Raw genomic sequence first — 24976 nt, 5'->3', positions numbered from 1 at the left:
CTCAATTCTCCCAAGGATGGTAGATCATTTGTACCATTCTAGACACACAGAAGAGAAGCTAATTCATTACACACAACAGATGCCTGAGGACGTTAGGGCTGAATTCTGTTGTGGAACGCAGGCTACAAAAGGCTGTTATACCCATGCAGATAAAGGTAATATTAGTGGTGGTTCAATAGCAGGAAAAGATTAGCAAGAATGAAAACATTATTTCTCTTAGCAGAAATTTTAAATTACATTTTAATTACTACCATTTAAATTTTATTTTAATGAAATGTATAATCAATCTGTAACTCATGTGGGTAATTACAAAAGACTTAATAGTCTCCAAATTCATTTGAGTTTTGACTACTGTATCTTGAACATCTTTGTTATTAATGATATATTCAGTGGGAAGCAAAAAAAAAAGTTGACTCCTGTTTTTATTGCAAGAATTAAAGTAAAATAGAGAATTAATTTTTTAAAGGCTATTATACATACTATCATTTCTAATCCTGATGACTCTCTAGCAGTTAGGTACTGCTGCTGCTGCTAAGTCGCTTCAGTTGTGTCCGACTCCATGCGACCCCAAAGACGGCAGCCCACCAGGCTCCCCCGTCCCTGGGATTCTCCAGGCAAGAACACTGGAGTAGGTTGCCATTTCCTTCTCCAACGCATGAAAGTGAAAAGTGAAAGTGAAGTCGCTCAGTCGTGTCTGACTCTTCCCAGCCCCATGGACTGCAGCCTGGGCTCCTCCACCCATGGGATTTTCCAGGCAAGAGTACTGGAGTGGGTTGCCATTGCCTTCTCTGAGTTAGGTACCAGGTTCCAAATCACAGATGAGGAAATGCAGCCTTAGAAAAGTAAAGTGGCCATATCACACAATGGGCCAAGGCCAGAGCTGCAATTCAAAGCCATGTCTACACCACATGGCCTGTGCTCTTAACCGTCCAAACACAGAATCTATACACACATGGAACTAATCAATAAGACAATATTTACATTTTAAGTAACATGCATTCTTATAAAAGTAATACACTGTAAGATTGGAAAAAACACTTTATCACTTCCATCCTGTCATCCAGAGAGAATATTATTTTGCTACATTTCACATCATATATTTGTGTGCATATCCAACTGCAATATTGCAATATCACTATATGCTAACTTCTTATAATATTTCATGAGTATTTTCTCACATCTTTAAAATATTCTTCAAAATTATAACTTCACAGCTGTCTAATTTTCCACTTAAGGAAGCACTGTCTCACTCTTGGGCATTTAAGTCATTTCCAGTTTTTCCCTATTATAAAAAATGCTGTGATAAATGATGAATATTATGCAAGTATTTTATTTGCTAATTAATAGCTTTAGGACAAACTCTTAGGGATGAAATCAGTAGGTGAAAACTTAAAAACAAAGCTTTCAATACTATCAACAAAGGTTATACACCAAGTTAGATTTCTGCTAGAAGCATATAAAAATGCTTCTTATGCTTGCTATCATTTAGAATTTCTTTGTAAATTTTGCTATTTTGATGGCATCCATTGCCTAAATGATGTTTACTTTCTTTTCATTGCTTGTAAGATTAAACATTTAATTATAAAACTGGCTGCTTATGGTTCTTCTTCTATGATTTCCTTATTCAGATCTCCTAAGAATTTTTTATGTTCCTTATGGATTTATGAGTTTTTATACTAAGGACATCAACTCTGACATGTTTGTAAATACTTTCAGTTTTAAATTTTTATACAAATCACTTTCATTATCCATCATTATTTCCCTTATTATCTTATCAAGTTGTTCCTTAGGGGTAGTAGTGTTAGTCGCTCAGTTGGGTCTGACTCTTTGCAACCCCATGGACTGTGGCCTGCCGGGCTCCTCTGTCCATGGGATTCTCCAGGCAAGAATACAGGAGTGGGCTGCCATTTCCTTCTCCAGAGGATCTTCCCCACCCAGGGATCGAACCCAAGTCTTCTGCATTGCAGGCAGATTCTTTACCATCTGAGCTACAGGGAAGATCACTAAGTTGTTCCTTATCTGTTATCAATCATTTATTAATTTTACCCCTTTGTTAATTTATAAAAATCTAACCCTAACCCTGGAATTCATGTTGGTATATAAACTAGAAGTATCCTGATTTCTTTTCAAATAACCAGAATCCCCATCAGGCAGGCCACATCTCAACCTCTGCCAACACTGATGCCCCTGCTAAGGAAAGAGCTCCAGCTATTCATAATCTCACCCTGACCCCAAATGAACAAGCACAGTTGCAGGATTCTATCCCTTGGGTATCAAATGAGCTTGAGGAATATGGAGGATGAAAAGTCAGTGCTAAAGCAGTCATAGAACAGCTGCACAGAGGAAGTGGAACTTCAAGCATAAGGAAATCAGAAAGAAGAATGATGTGGCAGAAAGAAAGTACAAGGTTTGTTTTGGAATCCATTCCTTCACTGGGGAAATACTTATCAAGTACATTTCAGGAACCAGGTACTGAGAAGATATGAAAATAAAGGAGCAAACAATATAGATCAGAAGACCAAGGAGTACGGTGAGTATGGTGGAGATCTTCATTGGGAAGACTAGAAAAAGTACACTGAGGCCAATAAGGAGAGACTTGAATAAAAGACTCATTAAGGAACCTTACTTCCTAGAGGCCTTGGCAGGCAAATAATAACAAAAGTAAAACAAGACTGCAGCCAGGGATTAGAAGACAGCACTGAAAGGAGGTGGAAAGGAGCTAGATGGTTTTTATTACAAGAGTGTTGGCTTGAAAGGATATGGTAGTTGGGGAGCAGGGTGGGCAGTAGGTGAAGAAAGCACAGAAGGAGATTAACATGAAACACCTTAAAGGAAGCTACACTAAGGACAGGAAGAGGGTAAACTTACAAATGACAGTGAAACAGCTATCCTCTCCAGAGAGGGATAAGATGAGGACAGAGATGAGTAAGAAGGAGCAAGGCACAAAAAGCAGTGTATATAGGAGCTGGGAGAAAAGGCGGGTGAAAACCTCTTAACTCAAATAATACCCTTTTGCACCTATGGTATTTTGAACTGTTTGACTATATCAGCCATTGAAGAAAATTTAAATTTCACTTAAAAAAAAAAAAAAAAACAGAAAAAGCTATATTTTGTGGTCTAATTGACTAAAAATAATAGTCACTGATAATCTTTGAGATTCAAAGAGAGAACCAGGTAAGTTCATTAAGACTGAGTTCATGATGGGATGGTCAAGGGGAAATGTTTAGGTATAAGAACCAGAGGAGATATTAAAGGAGGAAAAGAAAACAGAAGAAAAGGAAATCAAAAGTACAGGTATAAAAGTGAACCCGGGGAGTGGGAGAAGATATTACTTTTTACTAAGTCTGGAAGAAAAGATGAAAAGGCTAAATACAGAAATGGAGCTGAGAAGCAGATGCATGTATCGAATGGCCTTGACTCAGTACAAATAGGAGTCCAAGTCATCTTTTCTATGCAGGGGGAAGGACAGAGGCAGAACAAGAGTAGCAGCAGATGCTAGGCGTGGTGAGGAGAATCCAGAAAGTCCGTTTGTAAATGTTCTGTGTGTACTTGAAACGCATGTATATTTGCTTAGTGTTTTCAAGAAAAAGGGCATCAATTCAATCCATTAGCGGGTCATTTTATCAGTTTTGTACAATGAGATCAGCACTAATGAAACAGAAAACAGAAAAACTGCACCACATAAGGAAAAACATTTCACAAAACTTTTGTTTCCGCTACATACATACATACGTGTCTGTTCAGGTCAGGATATTTAAAGTATTTCTTACTTCAAACACAGAATACACTGTTAAACTCTGGGGTAAGGGCTCTTTATCAACTTTGTTATTTTCTTCAACTGCTCTATGTACTTGCTAATTATTTGACTGCTTAGCCTAATATTGACAGTTTGAGAGGGTTTTTTGTTTTGCTTTGTTTTTTAGATCTCATGCTTTATGTATTCCCCCCTCCCATTTTTCCTTTGTAATTTTTGCATTATATTTTTTGAAACTATGTTGTCAGGCACACACAGATTCAGAATTATCATATCTTCCTGGTGAACTGCTCTGCTCATCAGGATGTAATAACTGCCTTTATTTCAAATACTGCTCTTTTGCCCTAAAGTCTAGTTTGTCTAAGATTAATATTGTAAAAGAAATATATCAGGCATTAAAAAAAATAAGTACATACAACACAGAACACTGTTAATCTAATCATATTACTTCTCCTACATCCCAAGCCTGAGAAACAAAGTCCAAATTCCTTGGAAAAGCTTGCAAGGCTGTGCATGGGTTGCTCCTGTCTACTCTCTTCCTGCCTCCCCACCCCCAGCATCCTTCATCTTCCAGAAGTGTCCGAGGGCTGGGCCTGGAATGCTGCTCCCCACCCACTTCAGCCTGCTTTTCATTCCTGACTCAGAACAAGGGTCACTGGTGTTCCCTGACACATTCCCCTCTCCACCCACCCAGCAGAGCTGATCAGGCTCTCTTTTGTGAGCCCCCTGGACCCTGCTCATATACCCTTTGTGACTTATCATTTTGGTTTAATGCACCTAATTATTGATTTGCCGGTCTCTCTGACTGAACAGGAAGCCCATCGAGAACAGAAAATTCATTGAGACCTGGTCTCATTCAGCTTTATGTCTCAGGTGCGTGATACATACACCGCAGGCTGCAAAATGCTGAATGGACAACTGACTGAACATATGACTCAGAATGAAGAAATAGGTTGGAGTCAGATAATTTGCATTGAATCACATTAGAAGCGTTCAGTATCTGAAGTGGGAAAGTGAAAGTTATCTGCAGTATTTCAAACAAACATAATCATGGCTGGCAGGGGTTAAAGTGTCTGATACTTACTACCCATATTGTGAAAACCGAAACCCCATTTCTCACTCTCGGTCCAGTGCTCTATCATACCTCTAACACCATAAGCTTCCCTACCAGGTGTAATTACTCAGATATGATGCTCTCATTTTAAAAGTATATGGAGTCTTCCAGCTCACCACCATCATTCCAGCTGCACAAGCCAGAACCTGGGAGACATTCAAAATGCTTTCCTTCCTCACCAAGTCCTGTTGACTCCACCTCCTCATATCTAATGTTTCACTTCTCTCCACCCCCACTGCTGCTGTCCTTGTTGGGAATTAGGACCTCCCCTACCTGGGTCATGAGAAAAGCCCTGGGCAGCCTCACAGCCAGCAGGTTGTTTAATACATAACAGGCACTCACATATTTACTGAATGCAATGTAGACTAAATGGTTTGGTACAGTAAGGCCCTAAGGTAAAAGGCAGGAAGTTGTAAGAATAAGGTTGAAAAACCAAACAGGGACCAACTCAGGAGGACCACAGACAGTAAATTCTCCTCCAGAGAGGGCAGATTTGCATGTGAGATTGAACTTTAGGGCCACTATGTACAGAGTGGACCCAAAGAGGCAAGCCTAAAGCCAGAGATCCAATGACAGGAGTGTGCACAAGGGCGGCCTGGCGCCACGGCTGGAAATGAAAGGCTGGAGAGAGCCAAGAGATTCTACACGATGCAGGCACAACCTGCGGTCCACGTCCCGAGAGAAAGTCCTACTAGCTCTACTGTAGTCTCGGAACCTCTTTCAACTTCAGGTTCCTCTTTCGTAAGCAGGAATCCATCTAACTCACAGGATTTTCATGAGGATTAAATGAAAGAATTATGTGAAAGTACCCAGCACAATGTCTGGCACATAAATGTTCAATAACTTTTACCTCAAGTTGGGAAATGTATATGCATTTAAAATTCCAGGTTCCTACCACTCAATAAATCTCTCTATAGATTTTTATATCAAGGGTCTACATATGGCTTTTTTAAAGAAAAGGATATTTAAAAAAACAACTTCAATAATGTTTTTTTGCATTAAAATTTATGGTAAGGCCATAATCCCTAAAGGCTTTCTGAGAGTAATAAAGGTTTTATGAAATATCTCAATGCTTATGTATGCCCCCAAAATTCTGTTTCTTCAGAATGTGAAACAGATACAGGGCTCTGATGCAGCTCAAAATTAGGCATGCAGTCTCAGTCTTAGCAACACAATTCAGGTCCAAATGGCAAATCAAGCGTGACTGCCAGCTTCCTCCCCTCCCCGAAGTTCCTTACACTGGAGAGGAAAAATCTAGAAGAGATAAAGTCCAAATGGAGGTTGAAATATCGCTTGGGAAAAGACACAGACATCAGTTCAGTTCAGTCCCTCAGTCGTGTTCGATTCTTTGTGACCCTATGGACTGCAGCACGCCAGGCCTCCCTGTCCATCACCAACTCCTGGAGTTTACTCAAACCCATGTCCATTGAGTCAGTGATGCCATCCAACCATCTCATCCTCTGTCATCCCCTTCTCCTCCTGTCTTCAATCTTTCCCAGCATCAGGGTCTTTTCCAGTGAGTTAGTTCTTCCCATCAGGTGGCCAAAGTATTGGAGTTTCAGCTTCAGCATCGGTCCTTCCAATGAATATTCAGGACTGATCTCCTTTAGGATGGACTGGTTGGATCTCCTTGCAGTCCAAGGGACTCTCAAGAGTCTTTTCCAACACCACAGTTCAAAAGTATCAATTCTTCAGCGCTCAGCTTTCTTTATAGTCCAACTCTCACATCCATACATGACTACTGGAAAAACCATAGCTTTGACTAGACAGACCTTTGTTGGCAAAGTACTGTCTCTGCTTTTTAATATGCTACAGACATCAGTAGACTTCAGTTGTATATGTGAAAATAAGTACTGGTCTGAATTTCTGAGAAACACAAGAATGAAAAACAGGATGGGTAACTTCTAATCAGCAACAGAAAGGCATCTGAAAAATTTCACACCATCCAAAAAACAAAAACAAAATAAAATAAAAATCATACTACCCAGTGGAACACAGTAAAAGGTGATAGAACCAAAAAAAAAAAAAAACAAAAAACTGAGAAAAGCACAATAAATGGAAAAGATGAGTAAGAAGCAGTGTTGTTGTTATTAATTATAATAAATGTAAAATTTCAACTTACCAATTAAAAGACTCTTAAAGACTCAAAAAGAAGACTATCAAATCTCAATTTTTCTATCAATTTAATTCTAGACCTATTTTGTTTACAGAATATACTTTTCAAAAGAAGATTAGGAAACAATACATTTGTTGCAGCAGATCAATTACACGGCTGTTGTTCGTGGAAGGATGGGATGTATGCCTGCAGCCTAGCACAGGGTTTGACACACAACAGGGACTCATTCAACGGCTACTGAACCGTTTATAGTTACCTTACCAGATGAACAAGTAAATAGGAACAAGCGTGGAAGAGTGAATTGGAAATCTTCTCCCACCAATTGCTTATTGTCTTTGACTTTTAATAAGACTAACATCCTAAGTTTTTGCTGTTTTAAAAGACAGTCCCTTGACACTGTTCTTGATTAGAGAAATGCAAATCAAAACTACAATGAAGTATCATCTCACACTGGTCAGAATGGCCATCATCAAAAAGTCTACAAACAATAAATGCTGGAGAGGATTTGGAGAAAAGGGAACCACTGTGGGTGGGAATGCAAATTGATACAGTCACTGTGGAGAACAGTATGGACATTCCTTAAACTAAGTATAAAACTACCATACGACCCAGCAATCCCACTACTGAGACTATACCCTGAAAAAAGCCCACAATTCTAAAATATGTGTGTACCCCAATGTTCATTGCATAAGTATTTACAATAGCCAGGACATGGAAGCAACCTATGTGTCCATCGACAGATGAATGGATAAAGCAGTTATGGTACATATATACAAAGGAGTATTCAGTTCAGTTCAGTCCCTCAGTCGTGTCCGACTCTTTGCGACCCCATGAATCGCACAAAGGAGTATTACTCAGCCATAAAAGGAATAAATTTTAGTCAGCTAAACTGAGGTGGATGAACCTAGACCCCTGTTATACAGAGTAAAGTAAGTCAGAAAGAGAGAAAATAAATATATACGGAATCTAGAAAAATGTTACTGGTGAACCTATTTGCAGGGCAGGAATAGGGACGTGGATAGAGAGAACAGACTTCTGGGCACAGAAGGGGAAGGAAAAGATGGAACAAACTAAGAGAGTACCACTGAAATATATACATTACTACGTGTAAAACAGACAGCCAGTGGGAAGATGCTCTGTAACGACAGAGGGTGAGATGGGGGACAGGGAGGGAGGCTCAGTTCAATTCAGTTCAGTCGCTCAATCGTGTCTGACTCTGCGACCCCATGACTTGCAGCACGCCAGGCCTTCCTGTCCATCACCAACTCCCAGAGTTCACCCAAACTCATGTGCATTGAGTCGGTGATGCCATCCAGCCATCTCATCCTCTGTCGTCCCCTTCTCCTCCTGCCCCCAATCCCTCCCAGCATCAGAGTCTTTTCCAATGAGTCAACTCCTGCTTCACACTGCTGTACAAAAGAAATCAATACAACATTGTAAAGTAATTATCCTCCAATTAAAAATAAATATTAAAAAATAAGAAAAGTCCCAAAACACAAGTCTCTGCTAGGTGGGTACTTTTAATAATAAAAGCGTTTCTCTTTCAATAAATGTAATAAATGATGATTTCTCATGTGATTTCTAACAATGAAAGACAACTAAAATTTGGGAAACTTTAAATTATCTTAAAATCTCTAAGAAGTGCTCACAGTTTCTCAAGCCAATAACGAGACAAGAGACAAGCCAGTGGAGGAAGGTCTGAAGCAGGATACGTAACTGGCACAAGAAGGGAGGCTAAGTGTGTCTTTTTGAGCTGCTATGACTTTATGCCTGGTACAGTGTCTAACACACAATAGACACTTCAAAATATGTGTGTAGTTTTTATTTTGTTACTAAGGAAATAAAAATAAAAGCACTAGCAGGGTGTTCACATAGAGATCAGTATAAACCATATTGGTCTAAGCATATGTAGTAGCTTCAGTTCAGTTGCATCCAACTCTTTTTGACCCCATGGATTGCATGCAGTAACTTAGCATATGCTTGTTAATGGACACCCTGTCACCATTATTAATGGTTACTTGGAGGCAGAAGGCATGGGAATGGCAGTGAAAATGGCCAGTGGGCTTGTCCTTCCACAAAGAATAGCCAGGTAATTTATCTGCTCCAACAAATGTACTGCTTTCTAATCCTTCCTTTGAAAGGCATATTCCAACGTGGCACACAATTTCAAAAAAGAAACATTTGAAGTTTGTAAATAGGTTTTAAATTTTAGGATTATCAAAATTATCTAGCAAAGAGTAGAGTTGCTTACAAATTACAAAAGCGTAGGGTTTGGGAAATAATGACAAATTTTAATAAGTGAAATCATTAAAGGAACATAGACACAAAACATAAGTATTTTGTCATAAGCTCAACTGTCTGACCCATTAGGTCAACATTTCCACTCTTATTTCAGATCCCATTTGGCAGTCCATGGCTTCTATTTTCATGTGCCCTCCTCCTCCTGGTATACAGAAAACAAGTGATTAAGTACTGTGTGCTTGCAGACAGCATGAGTCACTCATTCCAAGAGCCATAACTGATGTTGCTCTCTGAGCCCAAGAACAACCCTGGGCTTTGCACAGCTGCTGAAGTTTCTCTCGTGTCAAAAAAAAAAAAAAGGTCCAAGGTATGCATACATAATCTGACTCGTTTCATTTCCTGCTAAAGACAAATGGTATTATTGCTCTGAAAAGGCAATTACCAACGCCAAAGTCAAACAGATGAGGGAAAGGGTTCTACAATGAGGAACTAGAAGGTCCAGTGGTTAGCTCATCCATACTTCAATTCTCAAAATTTAATTAGGCCAGAAGAAAAGGTTAAGGAGTAATCTGATTCAGTTGCCTTCTTATAAATGCAAAATTTGATATACATTTCTCTCAACTCTAACAGTAATTATTTTCCAGCATTCAGCAAGCTAAAGAGCTAATCCAATTTAAAAGTTCTAGCAGCTGCTGCTTTCCCAGTGTCAACTCCAGCTCAGTGGCCCTGGACCCTGGCCATCATTGTCGTCATCTGGGAGCTTTATAAATACTGATGCCTGGGCCCCACACCTGGAGAGTCTGACTCTGCTGGTCAGGGTGGGGCCCAGGCATAGGTATTTTGTAAATTTCTTCCAGATGATTCTAAGGTAAGCTAGGTTGAGAATTACAGGTCAAACTGATTATAGGCTACTAGTTGGACTCTGCATTAGTAGCTTAGTTTTATCCTACCAGTCTGATTCAAAGATGATGCCTGTCCATATACAGCTTTGAACTATTTTCATATAATTAAGTACCATAAACTGCAGAAAGAGCTCATAATACAATGAACTGGCAAAAGCTGGTTAAGCTAATATAAAAAATATATACATTTAAAAAAGTAACCCTAAGGGAAAAATAGAAAAACAAAAAAAAAACCTCAGAATAGTTAAAAGATGAGATACATACCAAGAAAAGGGATCCTAAGAATTTCTAGACTTCTCCATTAAAACAGGGATTTATTAATAATTACAGTGCAGCAACAGGGCTACAAAGTTTTGATCATGAAGGATATTTGGAAGTGTTTTTTTGGGCAGAAGTTCTAAATAGACACATCTCCAAAGAAGACGTACAGGTAACCAAGAGGCATGTGAATAGATCCTTAACATCACTAATTATTAGAGAACTACAAGAAGGTGTACCACCTCACACAGGTCAGAACGGCCACCATTAAAAAGTCTACAAATAACAAATGTTGGAGAGAGTATGAAGAAAAGAGAACCCTCTTACACTGTTGATTGGAATGTAAATTGCTGCAACTATTATAGAAAAGAACATGGAGGTTCCTCAAAAAACTAAAAATACAGTTGCCATATGATCCAGTAAGCCACTCCTGGGCATACATCCTGACAAAACTATAATCCAAAGGGACACAGGCACCCCTATGCTCACAGCAGCACTATTTACAATACCCAAGACACGGAGACAACCTGAAAGCCCGTTAACAGATGAATGGTTATAAAAAGATGTGGTGTATATATAAATACCATGGACTACGACATGGATGGACCTAGAGATTATCACACTAAGCAAAGGAAGTCAGAAAGAGAAAGAGAATACAAATACCATTTGATGTCACTTATATGTGCAATCTAAAATACAACACAAATGAACAAATCTACGGAACAGAAATAGACTCCAACACAGAGGAAAAGACTTGTGGCTGCAGAGGAGGGGTGGAAAAAGGAAGCACTGGGAGTTTAGAATTAGCAAATGTAAACTAATATATGCATGCATGCGTTCATGCTAAGTTGCTTCAGTCATGTCTGGCTCTGTGAGGACCCTATAGACTGTAGCCCGCCAGGCTCCTCTGTCCATGGGATTCTCCAGCCAAGAATACTGGAAAGAGTTTCCATGCCCTCCTCCAGGGGATCTTCTCAACCCTGCATCAAACTAGGATATATACAAGATGGATAAACATCAAGGTCCTACTGTAGAGCACAGGAATCATATTCAATATCCTGTGATAAACTATAATGGAAAAGAATATAAAAAAAGAATATATAACTGAGTCACTTTGCTACACCGTAGAAATTAACATAACATTGTAAATCAACTATACTTCAATAAAAATTGTTTTTTTTAGGGGGATTTCCCTGGTGGTCCAGTGGCTAAGACTCCATGCTCCCAATGCAGGGGGCCCAGGGTTTGCTCCCTGGTCAGGGAACTAGATCCCATATGCTGCAACTGAGACCTGGGGCAGTCAAATAAATAAGTAAAAATAGTTTAAAAAAATTTTTAACTCTATACTATCCAAACTAAAAATTGTTATGATTCTCTATTTGAAGTATAAAGTTCTAATTGTCACATCTCAAGAAAGACCCGGTGCAACTCAAAAAAAGGACAGAGGACAACTAAAGAAAAAGACTTAGGTCCTGAGAGGATCTGATGAATATATATAAGATTATAAAAGATGTGGGCTTTACAGTACATTCAGAATACCAGTATAGGGCACAGAGATTGAAAAGACACAGTTTGAAAATAAATGAAGGGAAGTACAAGCTTAAATGACAACTTTCCCAACTCATTACCTTAGGAAACTGAAAATATAACCAGTCCAAAGAAGGCTTAGCTAAACCTTTGGATAACAAATTCATAAGGCATCACCCAAGAAACACGGCAGTGTGTTGTGATGCACTCCTGACCTCTGCTCTCCCAAAAACTGTTCTTCAGAACAATATGACTTTCAGAAATAGGATTTGAGAGCTACATAAGAGCACAGGGGAGCTAACAATTGGTATTTTCCTTAGCTCATTTTAGAGCTGGTAACAGATTAAAATAGCATAAAATTAGCACTCTGAACATAAAACAGAAGTAACCTTTGTCTCTGTCAGTGTTTAAATAACTTCCTAGCTTTCCCAAAAACTGTTCAAAACTTATTCTCTTCCATCTAGGATTGTCTGTATAGTCATTCTGATACCATAGGTCCTTACCACCAAAAAGCTCTACCTTCAAACACACCAGCAGGTCTATTTTAATTGGCCTCAAGTCAAGAACCGCTTCTAGATCAAGCAGGGGCCACAGCAGAGTGTTCTGTGGGGGTGGGAGTACAGGGGAGAACCTGTACTATTTCAGTCTGGCCAGTTAGGCACTATTCATCCCCATAATTTTTTTTTTTTTTTTTTTTTTTTTTGAGTACTTAGTTAGAACCAAGGCACTGTGCATACAAAGTTATTTCTGGCAAGACAAAAAAAAAAAAATCCATTAAAGTTCACTAGTCACATAGACAGTTTCTTTCAAGACTTTCCACTCTTAGATAAGAAATAATCACAGACTATTTACAGCTGGAAGGAACTTCATGGAATCAAAGAACTCCCTTCTTCCCATTTCTTTATTAGGGAGAAAAATATATTTGCATTATCTTAGAAAAAAGCAGAGGCTTTGAATGTCAAGACCCAGTTAAAATCTCCCACTGAACTCAGCTCTATCACAGTATCTGTCACTCTGAGTCAGTTCAGTTCAGTTGCTCAGTGGTGTCTGACTCTTTGCGATCCCATGGACTGCAGCACACCAGGCTTCCCTGTCCATCACCAACTCCCAGAGCTTGCTCAAACTCATGTCCATCAAGTCGGTGATGACATCCAACCATCCCATCCTCTGTTGTCCCCTTCTCCTCCTGCCTTCAATCTTTCCCAGCATCAGGGTCTTTTCCAAAGAGTCAGTTCTTCGCATCAGGTGGCCCAAGTATTGGAGTTTCAGCTTCAGCATCAGTCCTCTCAATTAATATTCAAGACTGATTTCCTTTAGGATTGACTGGTTTGATCTTCTTGCAGTCCAAGGGATTTTGTCACTCTAGAATCCTATGTATGGCTTTCTCTTGTTGGACCACTACCTGGGCTAGGGCAGAGAGAATATTTTATCCAACTTTTTATATAGGCACAATGCCTAGAAGTCAGATCTTCAATAAAGGTTTGTTGAAATAATAAGTAAATGACTTAACAGAATTTCAGACGTAATATAATTTGGATGGAGAACAAAATAGAATACTAAATTAGTTGCTGGGGTGGGGAGTTTTTGAAAGGTGCTGCTGCTGCTGCTAAGTCGCTTCAGTCGTGTCCGACTCTGTGCGACCCCATAGACGGCAGCCCACCAGGCTCCCCTGTCCCTGGGATTGGATTCTCCAGGCAAGAACACTGGAGTGGGTTGCCATTTCCTTCTCCAATGCATGAAAGTGAAAAGTGAAATCGAAGTCCTTCATTCGTGTCCGACCCTCAGCGACCCCATGGACTGCAGCCTACCAGGCTCCTCCGTCCATGGGATTTTCCAGGCAAGAGTACTGGAGTGGGGTGCCATTGCCTTCTCCAGCAAAGGGGGATAAATACAGCTACAAGAGATGAATCCTGGAAGTCAAGAAAAACAAGTGCCCAGAGAGAGAGTAGCAAATTAGAAACTCTGCCAAATTCTTTGTTCTGCCCACCACAACTGTTTCCTGGGGGAGGGGAGGACCATTATGCTGGAAATGGGGAGAAGAATGTTTATATCTGGCATAAAAACAATGTATGAATGACACTATGAAGAATCATTAATATTATACATGCAAACCGCTAAAATTAAGAGCACTGTAGCATATTTAAAATGCCCCAACATTTCAGTTAGATGTTAGGACTATTTCAAATTATGTATGTTGACCATTGCAGAAACTGGAATTTGAAGTTCAGTATAAGTAAAAATGTGGTTTCAAAGAATAAGATTCATAAATGTTCATAAAGATAAAATAATGCACTTTGTATTTTTAAATATCCCACTATAAAGTTAAAGAAATTCAAGGTTAAATTTGAAAGAATCTGCAATTAAAATGAGGTAACTTAAGAGAAAACACATGGAATACTGACCTAAAATCAACCTGTACTTCCTTCAACCAGCCTCAAAGAAAGCTGTCAGGAGAGGATGCTTTTTTGTGAATGATAGCAGTTGCTTTAAGGGTCTCGCAGCAACCAGAAAATGAGCCATCTTAACAGAGCATGGGATTTAATTAAGATACTACCACTATGTGTTGTGATGTACTATGATGCTGAATGTTCAGTGTTAGCCCTCACCTTTTAAATACTACTTCAATATCACTTAATGTATTATCAACAGCTACTGGTAATAAAGTAATGTATTATTTCTCTATTTTTGGTAAACATAATCTAATTCAAACATTCTCAGCTCACTTACGGTCAGCTGACACATATGATTATGACTTAACCCAGCTAAGGAGTAATTTGTTAGAGATTCTAAGACATTGTTGGAAAAGGAAATGGCAACCCACTCCAGTGTTCTTGCCTGGAGAATTCTACGGACAGAGGAGCGGGCTACAGTCCATGGGGTCACAAAGAGTCAGACACGACTGAGTGATTTTCACTTTCTAAAACACTACTGTTACTTCTTAGACTTGTGTTTGCTAGATTGTAAAAGGTCATATCTTAAAACATGTGAACAGGAATAATACAGCTTACAAAAAGGTGCACAAAGCGATAATAATACAGCTTATAAAGACCTAATACATTTTTTTTTATTTTATTTTATTTTTAAACTTTACATAATTGTATTAGTTTTGCCAAATATCAAAATGAATCCGCCACAGGTATACATGTGTTCCCCATCCTGAACCCTCCTCCCTCCTCCCTCCCCATACCATCCCTCTGGGTCGTCCCACTGCACCAGCCCCAAGCATCCAGTATCGTGCATCGAACCTGGACTGGCATCTCGTTTCTTACATGATATTTTACATGTTTCAATGTCATTCTCCCAAATCTTCCCACCCTCTCCCTCTCCCACAGAGTCCATAAGACTGTTCTATACATCAGTGTCTCTTTTGCTGTCTCGTACACCGGGTTATTGTTACCATCTTTCTAAATTCCATATATATGCGTTAGTATACTGTATTTATGTTTTTCCTTCTGGCTTACTTCACTCTGTATAATAGGCTCCAGTTTCATCCACCTCATTAGAACTGATTCAAATGTATTCTTTTTAATGGCTGAGTAATACTCCATTGTGTATATGTACCACAGCTTTCTTATCCATTCATCTGCTGATGGACATCTAGGTTGCTTCCATATCCTGGCTATTATAAACAGTGCTGCGATGAACATTGGGGTACACGTGTCTCTTTCCCTTCTGGTTTCCTCAGTGTGTATGCCCAGCAGTGGGATTGCTAGATCATAAGGCAGTTCTTTTTTTTTTTTTTCTGGGCGACTCCAGCCGCCGCCCCGCTCCTCCAGTTCCTGAAACTCCCCGGCTGCGCGGCCCCTGCCCCCGCCGGCCGAGCCTCCCATCTACCATAAGGCAGTTCTATTTCCAGTTTTTTAAGGAATCTCCACACTGTTCTCCATAGTGGCTGTACTAGTTTGCATTCCCACCAATATAAAGACCTAATACATTTAAATCCCCAGAAAACCACACCAAGGTTAGACTATGGCTCTGAGAATACACTCAATCAATACTATACCCAAATTAGTTTGATTTTCCAATAGCCTTGTATCTATTTGCAAATATATCAGCTAATTTTGTCATAAGTCATAAAAACCAAAATCAGCAACAAGCAATTTTTTGGACATAGGGCCAGCTAGAGAAAAATAAAAAATGTCTTTGGGTCTCATTTATTTTCATTTAAAAACAAAAAAAGATCTGTTGAACCCCACAGAACTAAAATTCAGATTCCTCCCTTTCCTGAATAAAATGATGAGAAATTGGCATCTTTTAAAAAGCTGCTTAAGACAGAAGCATTTTAGTCCTCTGTTCTTATGTTCTCTATTTAATCCTCACAACAACCTCTTTGCTGCTCAAGATACGTGGGGTCAACCAGAAACTAGACTTACTTCAATTCATTCCTACCATTTTTACAGAAGACCAGCAGTGGGCCACGTGGAGGGACACAGTAATGAATCTCCATCTCCCTCTCCCTGAGTGGGCTGAGTCAGGCTGGCCAGGTGGGACAAGGGAAGCCATATGGCTGGACATCCTGGAACAGCATCAATGTAGTCACATTCTGGAAAGACCAAGCTCTCTGGGCACCCTGGTTCCTGACACATTCATGCTCTGCCCTAAAGGCCTGCATATTGCCTCTCCTCTGAAGCCAGCCTTTGGCAAGTCCTGGTCTCTGCTGTCATGGCCTGGTCAGAACATAATATCTCGGAGTCAGTGATGCTAGGAAAGTCCCTCCCCTTTTCGGGGGCGGGTGCCCTAAAGACTTTTCCTCCTCCGTTCCCTCTCTGCTTTATGTGCTCTGAAAGGATGTCTGTGAAACTGGATCTGGAACTCTTGCAAAGCTAGACTGGGAAGGCTTCAGGTTGCTCATCACCAGCTGAAATAGTTCCCATCCAGTACTTATCAGTGTTTCTGCTTCAAGATCTTCCCTCTATCTATTCCCTCCCCAACCCCCAAATGTTCTAAAAACTTGAGAAACCTGATAAACTGACCATAACTGGAAAAACTAGTCAATCTATTACAAAAACAATATTCCCTGTAACTATATAAACTAGTTTTACAAGAAAAGAGTCAGGACAGGTGAAATGTCCAAGAGCCAGTAGTCCCATTATCAGTCTTTTATTCTATCGATCCATAGATCCTTCCTCAATGAGCATACTTTGACATTTGAGAGGCTATTTTATTCTCTACATAGACTACATGATAATGAGTATGGTTGTTACAAATATGTTTCAGATATTCCCCATAAAAATATAAATCCCAGGGCTTCCCTGGTGGCTCAGTGGTAAAGAATTCGCCTGCCAACGAAGGAGACACAGGTTCCATCCCTGATCTATGAAGATTCCACATGCCACGGAGCAACTAAGCCCCTGGTAACACAATGACTGCGGCCAGGAGCCACAACCACTGAGGCTTGTGCACCTAGAGAAAAGCCCACGCAGTAATGAAAACCCAGCACAGCCATAAATAAATATTATTAAATATATATATAAATCCTATAACTTTGCAGTCAAGAAGGTAGAAAGGTTTATAAAACATTTTTGTCAATATTGAGAAAAACTTGGCTTTGGAGTCAGTATGGAGTTGGAAGTCTGGCTCTCCCTCTTATTCTTTAAACTTGGGCAAATTACTTCTCTGTCCCTGTAAAATAAGAATTAGAAAAAACTAAATTTTATTGTGAGGATGACATGAAACAGTACACATACAGGGCTTAGAACAGTGTCTGGTTCAGAAAAATAATAAATAAAAGCTGCTGTTATTAGCTACTATTTTTAATGCATTTATTTTTACTTGGAGGATAATTGCTTTACAATATTATGTTGGTTTCTGCCATGAGTTGAGTGAGTGAGTGAAGTCGCTCAGTTGTGTTCGACTCTTTGCGACCCCATGGACTGTAGTCCACCAGGCTCCTCCGTCCATGGGATTCTCCAGGCAGGAATACTGGAGTGGGTTGCCATTTCCCTCTCCAGGGGATCTTCCCGACCCAGGGATCGAACCCAGGTCTCCCACATTGCAGGCAGACGCTTTAACCTCTAAGCCACCAGGGAAGTCATGTATGGTTTCTGCCATACATCAACACAAATCAGCCATAGGTATATATACGTCCCCTCACTCTTGAACCTCCCTCCCACCTCCCAACTTTCTAGGTTGTCACAGAGTGTTATTACCTACTATTAATCTTAGCTGACAAAAACTTCCCTCTATCTGTAAAACTTGATTCTGAAAACTGTCATCATTCACCTTACAAAGGCTATTTTTTTTGAAAGCCAAAGAAAGGGTGAAAGTTTTTGGAAAGATGTGTTTTCTACTTTGCATGTGTAACAATAAATATTCATAAAATAAGTTTACAGATCTCAATCCAACTGCTGACCTGTTAGAAATATAAAATATGGGGTAAGAAGTTTTCAAGGTATAAACCTGGTGAGCTTTAAAAGAAACTGAAAACTACAGACACCAGAAAAAACTGATTATTCAACAGCAACAAAATTGGTTTAAAAGATTTTTACAATATATTTAACAACTAATTGTTAAATTAAAATGCCCTATTATATTTTGTCATGGTGCTTTGTGAATTTTTAGTAAACATGATTTTTTTAAAAGGTAAAGTTAAAGTTTTTTTCAAAGTAAATACTAAATAACACAAAATGCTTAACTGAACAGTTTCATAAAATATAATTTTGCAAAGGAGATAAAAGTTCTATTTAGATGTCAGTTCTGTAGCTAACCTCTCATTCAAAAAAGTTTTCATGACATATTAAATATAATGTCATTATCAAAAAATAACTAGGAAAAACATGAACACATTTTTATGCTTCTGTGCATTCTAACAGATAACTAGCATCCCCCCCAATAACCATTCACCAGTATTTATCCGAGTTTCATCTCTAAATAGTTTACATGCTTATGAATGTTACGTGTATGACATGCTCTACCATCTTTTTGTGGTCACTTCATCTCAGAATGAAGCAATACACAGCAGTAAATTATATAACACTCTCTATCAGAACAACCTACAAGGACAAGTGGAAGCAATTTTAAGATTAAAGAGATAAGACCATATCACCCTTCCCCAACGGTGGACTGTATTACATTGCTTTTTAAGTCTTTAAATTACAGCCCTTATTCTCAGATAGTGAAACTCCACTCTCAGAAGATTACTGAATGTTTACACAGTACTTTACCATTTTCCCTGGTTAAAAATAAAACTAAATACTTTCCTCTGGTGGCCATTACCCTGAGAGAGACATAGTGAAAAAGTGAAAGGGTAAGTCGTTCAGTCGTGTCCGACTCTCTATGACCCCATGGATTGTCGGCCGCCAGGCTCCTCTGTCCGAGAAATCCTCAAGGCAAGAATACTGGAGTGGGTAGCCATTCCCTTCTTTAGGGGATCTTCCTGACCCAGGAATAGAATTCAGGTTTCCGCATGAGCCACCAGGGAAGCCCCTAACCCAAAAAGCAGTTCTAAGTATGATCCCAGACTACACATTATACTTAAAAGAATGGAAACACCAGAAAAAATATTCAACTCTTTAGAAGAAAAAATGTAAACAACATTAAAAAAGAAAATAAGGAATACCATCACAAAGAATTTTTCTAAGTGACATTAAATCAGAAAAACATCACAAGCGGAAATGCATCTTTCCTCACATTTATGTCCTTATTCAGCTGGACAGAGATTTTCCACCCCAGTTAGAAGATATTCAAAATAGTCCCTGAAATGACTGAGTATAACACAATATCCTATATTTATGACAATGATATTTACTGAGAGAAAACCTGGACTTAATTTAACTCAGTTCAACTCAACCAAAAATGCCTTCTGTGTCCTAACACTCAAGCTCAGAGATACCAAGATAAGCAGAATAAAGTCCTTGCTTGAGGAATGCTCTGTCCACTGGGGAAGAAGAAAACTATTTTCATATGAAGCAGTTAAGAGCTACAAACAAAATGTGTACCAAGTGTATAAAACACCTGGAAACACAAAAAGGTGACCAATAATTCTGCCCCAGGAATGCAGAGTGTGGTGAGCACAGAGAAGGGGTGGCACCCAAACTGGATCTTACAAAATAAGGAAAAGAGACCAACAGTAACAAACATTCAAAGCTAAGAAAATGATCATTTTAACCTTAAGTATCAATAATGATCCGTCTGATACCACTAGAAAAGAGTACTGTTTCAGGTTGTTCAATAGCCACAAACATAAAAATCACAATGTTCACAGGCTCTTTTGGTTTTATGATACTGCCCTTTAGAAACAAAAGGGAGCTGGCTAGTAATATATTCAGTTGAATAATCAATAAGAAACTATGAAAGATCATAAATGCTTTAATTATAAACAACAGCAAAACTGGCTGTAAAAGCAGAGGGAAATGATCCAATAAAATGGAGAATTTTAAGTTAGTGTACAGAGATCTGATAACAATTAAAAAGCCATTATTCCATTTTGTAGTTGTTGTACAGTTGCTAAGTCATGTCCAACTCTTTGCAACCCCATGGACTGCAACACACTAGGCTCCTCTGTCCTCCACTATCTCCCAGAGTTTGCTCAAACTCGTCTCCACTGAGTCAGTGATTCCATCCAACTATCTCACCCTCTGCTGACCCCATCTCCTTTTGCCTTCACTCTTTCCCAGCATCAGGGTCTTTTCCAATGAGCTGGCTCATTATTCTTCGGTCACTCTTTAGAAAGGCTCTTGAGTACTAGATAGGATAAACTATTTAAAGTCAAGAGCATGAGGTTCTTTATTTGCTTGCTATATGTACTTGAACACCTGAAGATCAAAACAGGCTTTTCTGTAAGATAATGGCCTCTTCCTTCCTCTGTATTTTTGGTCTACTTTAGTCTGTGGTTGGCTATATCCTAAGAAGTGAGATAAACCTAATTGCCAAGACTACAACCAATTTACTCAGAAAAAAAGTTAATTTGCCTTCTGATAGGGATTTTGGATACATAAATGGTAACTCAAATTACATAGCTTAATTCAAAATCTAGGCCCAGGTTTCCCTTAACTTTCCTTAAAGTCTTAAGCCTATAGCCCGTTTGAGCTTCCTCAGCTCAGAAATATGGGTTTAAGTATTCTTCCACTAGAAAGGTAAGCTACTAGCCAGCACCCTATAAGAGTAGACTTACTTCACTTGAGGGGAGCAACTTATCTCTAATCAGTATCAGCATTTATTGCTCAATCGTGTCCGACTCTTTGCAATCCCATGGACTGTAGCCCGCCAGGCTCCTCTGTCCATAGGATTCTCCAGGCAAGAATAATGGGGTGGGTAGCCATTTCCTTCTCTGTGGGATCTTTCCGACCCAGGGATCAAACCCAGGTCTCCCACACTGGGGGCAGATTCTTTACCATCTGAACCACCAAGGAAACCCTGGAAGAGGGCTGACTTACTTCACTTGAGGGAAGCAACTTATCCCTAAAGCTATTAGGACTGGACAGGTTTCTGTGTACAAGAAATGAACACAAACCAAACAGAATGACAAATAATTCACTTAAAGTCGTCTATTTAGAGGACTTATCTCCTTTCATGTAATTCCACCAGTCTGGTTCATCTCTATAAATCTTAGGGGCTGAGAGAAAAGGAGAGAGTAGCCCTAGAAATGGAGACAACCACGCCCACCTCTACTAATATCTGCCTCAATTCACTATACTGATACACAAGTGACCTAGAGATTTCCTGAGTGTTTTCCATGAAACACGTCAATTCTCGTCCTCAAAGAGGTATTCCAAACACTTAAACTGGCATTGTTTGAAAAACGTTTCATTATGTACAAAGACCAAAAAAGTCAAACCCTCATTTTATAGCTGAGGAAATGAAGTGCAGAAGTGAGTTAAAGATGATGTCAAGTTCTATCCAGCTGAAATAGTTAATTTTAAGCTCTTAGAATCCAAAGAGCTGGATCTTTGGCAGCCTAGAGAATTTTGCAATCTACCTTCCCTCAGTTTGCACTTGAAGCCTTCCCCAAACATTGGGGGCAGGGATGGGGGGAAAGACCAGGCAAATGATCAAATCAGGAAAAACAGAAAAGAATGACTGGAGACTGGCCAAAATTAGCCTATCTACAACACCGTCTGTCTCAAGATTATCAAGAGCCTTATCTGGGTGCAGTAGTTTCTCTTCCATTCCGAATTGAGGAAATAAAATGTAATAGCAAGAAAATACACCCCAAAACTAGGGGCGGGGGGGCGGAAAACAGCTAAGTTCTCCTTCACTGCTCTAGCAAATCAACCACCAGAGCTTCCAAGACAAGTAGTAGAACCGGTCAGCAAGTGTCTTGGGGGCCAATTCTCCTCTCTGTGACCTCCAGCAAGTTACTCAACCTTTCACACCTGTCTCCTCACTTGAAAATGAGGATACCACCACCTGCCTGGTAAGGTTGTTGTGAGGATTGGGAATAATAAGGGATCAAATCCTTGGAAACCCTCCTATATACGGTAACTGCTATGATATATACAAAAGGTTGATTTGTACCTTTCATACTTTCCAATTCATACCACGTAATTCTTTGTCTAGATTACACACAAGAACTACAGGTAAACTAGAAATGCTCTCGCGATTTCCTTAAAGAACTCTATTCTCTCACATCTCCTAAAAGGAAAGATCTCTGCGGTGATTAGGAAAAAGGACAGGCACCCTCGACGGGGAGGGGCTACTGAGCCCCTCCAGAGGACCGCCCCCTGGACTGTCAGCTCTCTGAGGGCAGGGACTGTCCTGCTTAACTCACCACTGTGACCTAGTTTTCCTAACGCAAACTAATGTTGTAGAGTGAGGCATATCATGACAGCTTACACGACACCGAAACACGGACCCACGAGACTGTGTCGCACAATACTGAGTCACATATAAACATTAAAAGTTGAACATTACAGGTTAATTGTAATACTAAAAATTTTTTTCAAGGTGCTGTAAATCGAGTGCTTATGAGGTAATCAGAATGAAGCCATGCCCATAATGATAAGGGACCAGAAACACAGAGATGTCAACAGGGACTGAAGCTCCGGCAGGACTTTCTACGGAAACTGGCGCGACCGGGATTCGAACCCAGAACTTGCCCGGAAGGAGGGTCAGAGGGCACTCCAGAGAGGAGGCGGCCTTTAAAGCCAGGCGCACCTCACCCGAACTTTCTGGTGGGCGCCGGCCCGACCCTGACTGCGGGCGCCTCATCCCAGGTTCCCCTCTCTCCGGACAGCGGAGCGGATCTCGACGAGGAAGCGCGCTCGGAGGGGCGAGGGTCGCCGGCCCTTTGTCCCCCGCGGAGGGGCAGGGGCCCGGCGAGCGCTCCCTCCCCTCAGGAAATAATGACAGATCTCGCGCCCTCGCTCGCGCCCGCCCCGCCCGCCACGGCCGCCGGTGGCGCCCGATCCGCAGCCTCCGGCTGAGGGGCCCGGCCGCGCCCCCTCACCGGCCCCCGCCAACCCGCCCAGGGCGACCCCCGCCCCCCGCCGCCAGCCTCACCCGGTCGAAGCTGGAGGCCGCCGTCGCGGCGGCTGCACCACAGCGCGCGCTCGCCCTGCTGCAGGATGTAGTGGTCCTTAGCTTGGAAGAGCTCCATGCCGGCCCCGGACGCCGAGGGAGGCGGCGGCGGCTCCGGTGCGCCCGCGGCTCGGCGGCGGCGGCTCGCACGGGCAGTCTTCGTTGGCCGGGGCCGCCTGAGCCCGCGCGCTTCAGGGAGCGGCGGCTGAGGAAGCGCCCCGGCTGCCCGACCCGCGGGTGGAGAACGCGCCCGGGCGGCGGCGGCGGCCTTGGAGGCCTCTCCCCGGCTCCGCCCCTTCCCCGGCCCCGCCCCCGGCACCTCCCCTGGCTCCTCCTCGCCCCACCCCTTCCCGGCCACTCCCCCGACTTCCCCCAGGCTCCGCCCCCTCCCCGTTTCCTCCCCGCCCCTTTCGCCTAGTTCACCTTTCGGTTCCTCTTGCTGCCCTTTCCCGCGGCCTTTTTCACTGGTTTCTTCTGGCTTTCTCCTCCTGGTTCCTCCCTCGAGGCTCTTCCTCCTGCCTCTTCTCTCCCCTCCGGGCAGCCCCCTTCTCCTACAGCTCCTCTCAAGCCCCGCCCCTGGCGGGCCCTCTTTCCCTCCCCTGGCTGATAAGGTCAGAACCTCGGGCCTGGTTGAGTCTGGCAGCGCAGCTGCTCTGCGGCCTTTGGGGCAGAAGCCCCCTCCTGGGACCTCCTCTCCTTCCTATGCGTCAGGTTATTTGTTACTTTCACCAGCTCTGAGAAAAGCCAGGCCGAATCCCCAAATACAGCCTGAAATCCCCTCGTTCCCCGGCCTGAGCTGCAGAGACCCAGACTTAGGAGAGCTGGGAAATGCGACCCATAGGGCTGGCTGCAGGGGTCTATCCAGAACCAGACTCTCCTCCTCCGAGCGGGAACGTCTTCTCTTTTGGAATTTCCTCTTAGAACCTTGTGACATTTGACAACAGCAAACATTCAATAAATGCAAATCAACAAGAAGCATGTAACAATAGAAATTAAGTATTAGCAGCTGCTGCTGCTGCTAAGTCGCTTCAGTTGTATCCGACTCTGTGCGACCCCATAGACAGCAGCCTACCAGGCTCCTCTGTCCCTGGGATTCTCCAGGCAAGAATACTAAACAGGGCTCTAATAACGAGGCAGAAGAGAGCAAAGTTCATAAGCTATCATGTCCCGAATTAAGAAGGATGCATGTGAGAAGACTTAATGTCAAGGAAATAAAAGGGGTCTATTTTGACAGGGATGAGATGTCTGGAGAACATCTTGTGGAAGATGGAGACCCTCCCAAATATCTGATCTCTCTTGAAAGGCCAGGTGGTCTATTGAACAGAATGGGGCTTGGGAGTCAGATCCCCAGTTCCATGTCCCACTCTAGGGGTGATCTAGCTGTGTGATCTTGGGAAGATGTCTTGGTCTCAGATGGTGCTGAACTAAAAGACAGTTTTATGAGTCAGTGAGTCTTTCTAGGCCTATCTCCTGCCTTTTCTAATGCCTTAGAAAGGAAGAAGGAAAAAACAATTAAAACAAACAAAAGGTAGAAGAGAAAGGCAATTCTTTTAACCTTCTGCTAGATAAAAGTGAGAGGGCAATGGCACCCCACTCCAGTGCTCTTG

General features: G+C 41.4%; 1 protein-coding gene across 4 annotated transcripts in view; it reads right to left on the bottom strand.

The window, feature by feature from the left end:
- The window catches only part of INPP5F (inositol polyphosphate-5-phosphatase F), a 94620-nt gene extending 70224 nt beyond the window's left edge, over window positions 1-24396 (bottom strand). For 2 of the 4 annotated variants that reach the window (XR_015155666.1, XM_086378648.1), the window contains exon 1: window positions 23352-23671. Coding sequence is in view for 2 of the 4 variants with exons in the window: in XM_086378648.1 (XP_086234774.1) it covers window positions 23352-23448 (97 nt within the window). In the remaining 2 variants the exon portion in view is untranslated. Of the gene's footprint in view, window positions 1-23351; window positions 23673-23792 lie in introns of those variants that run through there. The other 2 variants (XM_086378643.1, XM_086378647.1) reach the window with 2 other exon arrangements.
- Window positions 24397-24976: the final 580 nt, after the last annotated feature.

This window comes from Bos grunniens, chromosome 26 (assembly GCF_055505025.1).
Source record: "Bos grunniens cultivar Pamir isolate PY7600 chromosome 26, Bosgru_T2T1.0, whole genome shotgun sequence".
Classification (NCBI taxonomy): Eukaryota; Metazoa; Chordata; class Mammalia; order Artiodactyla; family Bovidae; genus Bos; species Bos grunniens.
The sequence above is the reverse complement of the archived record's forward strand: the minus strand, read 5'-3'. Positions and strand labels throughout refer to the sequence as shown.